The sequence below is a fragment of the Perna viridis genome, chromosome 8, assembly GCF_037379345.1.
Source record: "Perna viridis isolate PV_CMFRI_1.1 ecotype Kerala chromosome 8, ASM3737934v1, whole genome shotgun sequence".
Taxonomy (NCBI): domain Eukaryota; kingdom Metazoa; phylum Mollusca; class Bivalvia; order Mytilida; family Mytilidae; genus Perna; species Perna viridis.
The window spans coordinates 30942151-30945651 of NC_142452.1; the positions used below are offsets into that span (position 1 = coordinate 30942151).

Here is a 3501-nt window from a genome sequence, read left to right on the forward strand (position 1 = left end):
AATTTTTATACGAAAAAGATATATGATAACCATATGCGTATATTTATGCATATCCTACTAACAAATAAAAAGTCTTATTTTGAAAATCATTTCCTTTTTTGGAAATGCATTTATTTGAAAACAAATATTTAATTTTTATTTCTAACGGTTTGTATTTTTTTAACTAAAAACGTTTAAATACTTAGTACATAAAGTTTGTTTACAGGAAAATGTCTACCCTATATAGCTACCAAATACATGTACAATAAATTTCAATTATCATATATACATGTAATTGTAAGTATCCATTTATCATTGTGTACTGAAAAGTAAAATGTTTTATCTTTCTGTTTCCTTCAGCACACGTCTATAACCCAAGACTTGCAAGATTAAAGACACTTAGGTCTCAAGCCAGACTGATGAAGAAAAATTTAGCGGAGCTCTCCAGAGGAGCATTACAGTTAGACAGCTTGACAAGGGAGTTAAATCCATGCCCGAAAGTGATCTGTAAAAATAATGATATTCCTAAAGAATGTCGCTTGAAAACATATTTCATTAGGAAGGGTGTCAAATGTCGCGGGTGTGATAATAACAAATGTTCAAAACAATTATCTGACTTACTGAAAGATAAATTTGATGACCTGGAAAGGAAGGCAAACCGTAAAATCGTAGCAAAACCAGAAAAAGTTGAAAAAGCAGCATCAAAAGTAATGAAAAAGAAAGTGCAAAAATCATCAAAAGTACAAAAAGTAATAAAACCTGTACAAAAAGTGAAAACAATTATCGACAAGCCTGCTCCAAAACCACGAAAAGATTTTAAGAAGCCAGCTTCTAAACCACAAAAAGTGGCTAAAAAGTCAGCTCCTGAACCAAACGAAATGAATAACAAACCTTCAAAACCGAGAAAAGTTGTAAAAAAACCTGCTCCCAAACCTAAAAAGGTACTTAAGAAGCCCGTTCTTAAACCAAAGACAGTAGAAAGGCGACCACAAATGAAACCCGAGACAATAATTTCTAAAGTAGTAGAAGTTATAAAAAAACCTGACTTTGTTCCAGCTAATGACATGAAAATTGTCGGCGATGGTCCGGCATTAAGACCGGATATTAATTTAGATTCTATTGGACAACTTGCAGGAAGATTCCTTGCACCATCTGTCAACGATTTCTCCGACTCCTTGTTCAGCAGGCTTTCAAAAGTTGCAGAATCCATTCCTGATGCATTTGGGTCAAGCCAAACTGGAAGTGCACATAAAAAAGCAACAGAACCTGTCGAACTTGTGAGTGACCCTGTTGCACCAGAAAGTCCTACTGAAAAAATTACGAAAAAACTAGAGAAAGTGGTAGATAAGTTACTGTCAATACCCATCGACAAATTGGTGGATAGTAAAAAGACAGATGGACCTTCAGAGCAACCAGTTAAACCTCCAACAGGCCCAGTTTTACCCCCACTAGAGGCTCTTCCGTCTGAACTTCGACGTGCCCCGCCAATGCCGAGACGAGGAACTGACAATCCATTTGCTTTCGTAGAATCTCCATTAAACGACAGATTCGGTTTCGATCACAACAACCCTAATCTGTTTATGCCTCTTCCTGACACCCAAATTGAATCGTTTGCCGCGTTTGCTCCAATGGACCAATCGTTACCACCTGTTCAGACTGTTCGACCAAATGCAGGTGCTTCAGCTCCACAAACGCAACAAATAATTGATGAATTAAGGAGTCAGCAGTCAGCGCTCCGGATGGAACTGCAGCGTATATCAAATCAAGTACAGGGTCAACAAGGACAGCAACAGATGGGTCCAATGCCATTCCCAATGATGGGTCCTGATGGGATGCCTTTTATGGGCCCAAATCCTTCAATGATCCCAGGTGGAATGCAGGCGATAGGACAAAATCCTGCAATAGCTATAGGCGGAATGCAAGGTATAGGGCAAAATCCTGCAATGCCCTCCGGCGGATTCCAAGGTATGGGACAAAATCAAGGTTTTATGAACGGACAGTTTCCTATACCCATGAATAGTGCTCCAAATGGAGGCATGACAGGATTTGATCCCAACTCGATGTTTGGTGGACAAAACATGCAAGGGACTCAAACCCAAAATTTACTAGCTCAACAGGCGTTGGCTGGAAATTCATGGGGACGTGCAGGTCAGCAGAGCAATTTTCAGGGACAAATGACGCCAATAGCTCAAGCAACTGCCACTCAAATGAATTTAATTGGGAACGCAGGAATGACAGGAGGAAACAACTGGGGCAATGCGGGTATGCAAACTGGTAATATGATTGCACAGCAGCCTAATATGGCAACAAACTCTTGGGCAACCGTTCCTGTACAAAACGCCATGCCAAACCAGCCGGCGATGGGAGGAAATTCATTAAACCCAGTGGCTATGGGAGCGAATTCGTTCAATCAGGCAGCTATGGGCGGAAACCAATGGTCACTCGTTGGAATTCAACCACAAGGAGCTGCATGGGGTAACAACAATGTAGCATCAAACCAAGGCCAAGGCATGATACAAAATCAAGCCAACGCTGCCATGTTTAATTCAGCAGGCAGTGGGGATGGAAGTGCAAATAGTATACATGGACCAATAGGAAAATAATATACATCAATCATTTAATCTCAGTCGTCTGTTCTATGCAGTGTCCTTTTTCCTATTGACAAATGGAACATGATTAACTGTATTATTCGAGATTAATTTGTTCAGTATTTTACAGAACTAAACTTTGTTGTGCAACCAACATATGGTCGCAAGATTTTGATATTGAATGGCTGTATTTACCGATATTATTCAGGTTGTATTTCATATATAGTACAAAAGTAGTTTTAGTGGTCGATAAAGATAGTGACTTTTTATAGAGAAATCCAGTTATATTTATTATATATTGTTTACTTTTGTATATTCTGTATTTATTCTGATCAATTGCTATACATAAGATCAATAAGCTTTGTTACTCATATTACACTTTAAGGAGGTAGATCTAGGGTGAGGAACACAACTATAACAAATCATTGGAACTTTTGTATTCAGCATTTCACATCAATCTCATGTAATCAGCAAAGTAACTTGGACTGATGTCATTCTGATTCAAATAAAAATCGTGACAGGCTGTTGTAAAATTGAATATGAAACAAACATATCACTGATTTCAAGAGTTATGTCCCTTACCCTAGGTCTAAAATCTAGGAAGTATCAACAGGAATAGTCGAATGGAAGAGCCGAATAACAAAATCATGCAGAGTGCGGTACACAATGTTATATATATATATATATAAGCTATGATTTATTCAATAGATCCAAATGCTAATCCCTGTATTTGTTTCTGAATGAGTTCAGTAAATTACGAGATATTTTAATCCTCTTGTGGTGTTTTATATATTTTATAGTTAAATTCAAATAACCGATAGCAGTTAATTTACTTTGGTCAATTTTCAGACGATTTGCACTGTTGTAGTCTTATCTTATTAATGTAAGCATACTTAAATTTTCCAAACCCAATCATTTTGAGCAACATTTTTCC

General features: G+C 37.6%; 1 protein-coding gene across 1 annotated transcript; it reads left to right on the forward strand.

Moving 5' to 3' along the window:
* The first annotated feature begins 347 nt into the window (after positions 1 to 347).
* On the forward strand, positions 348 to 3206 carry LOC148610204 (uncharacterized). The gene has a single exon (XM_088540852.1). The coding sequence runs from the start codon at positions 399 to 401 to the stop codon at positions 2580 to 2582; it is 2184 nt and encodes a 727-aa protein (XP_088396978.1). The 5' UTR covers positions 348 to 398; the 3' UTR covers positions 2583 to 3206.
* The last annotated feature ends 295 nt before the right edge of the window (positions 3207 to 3501 follow it).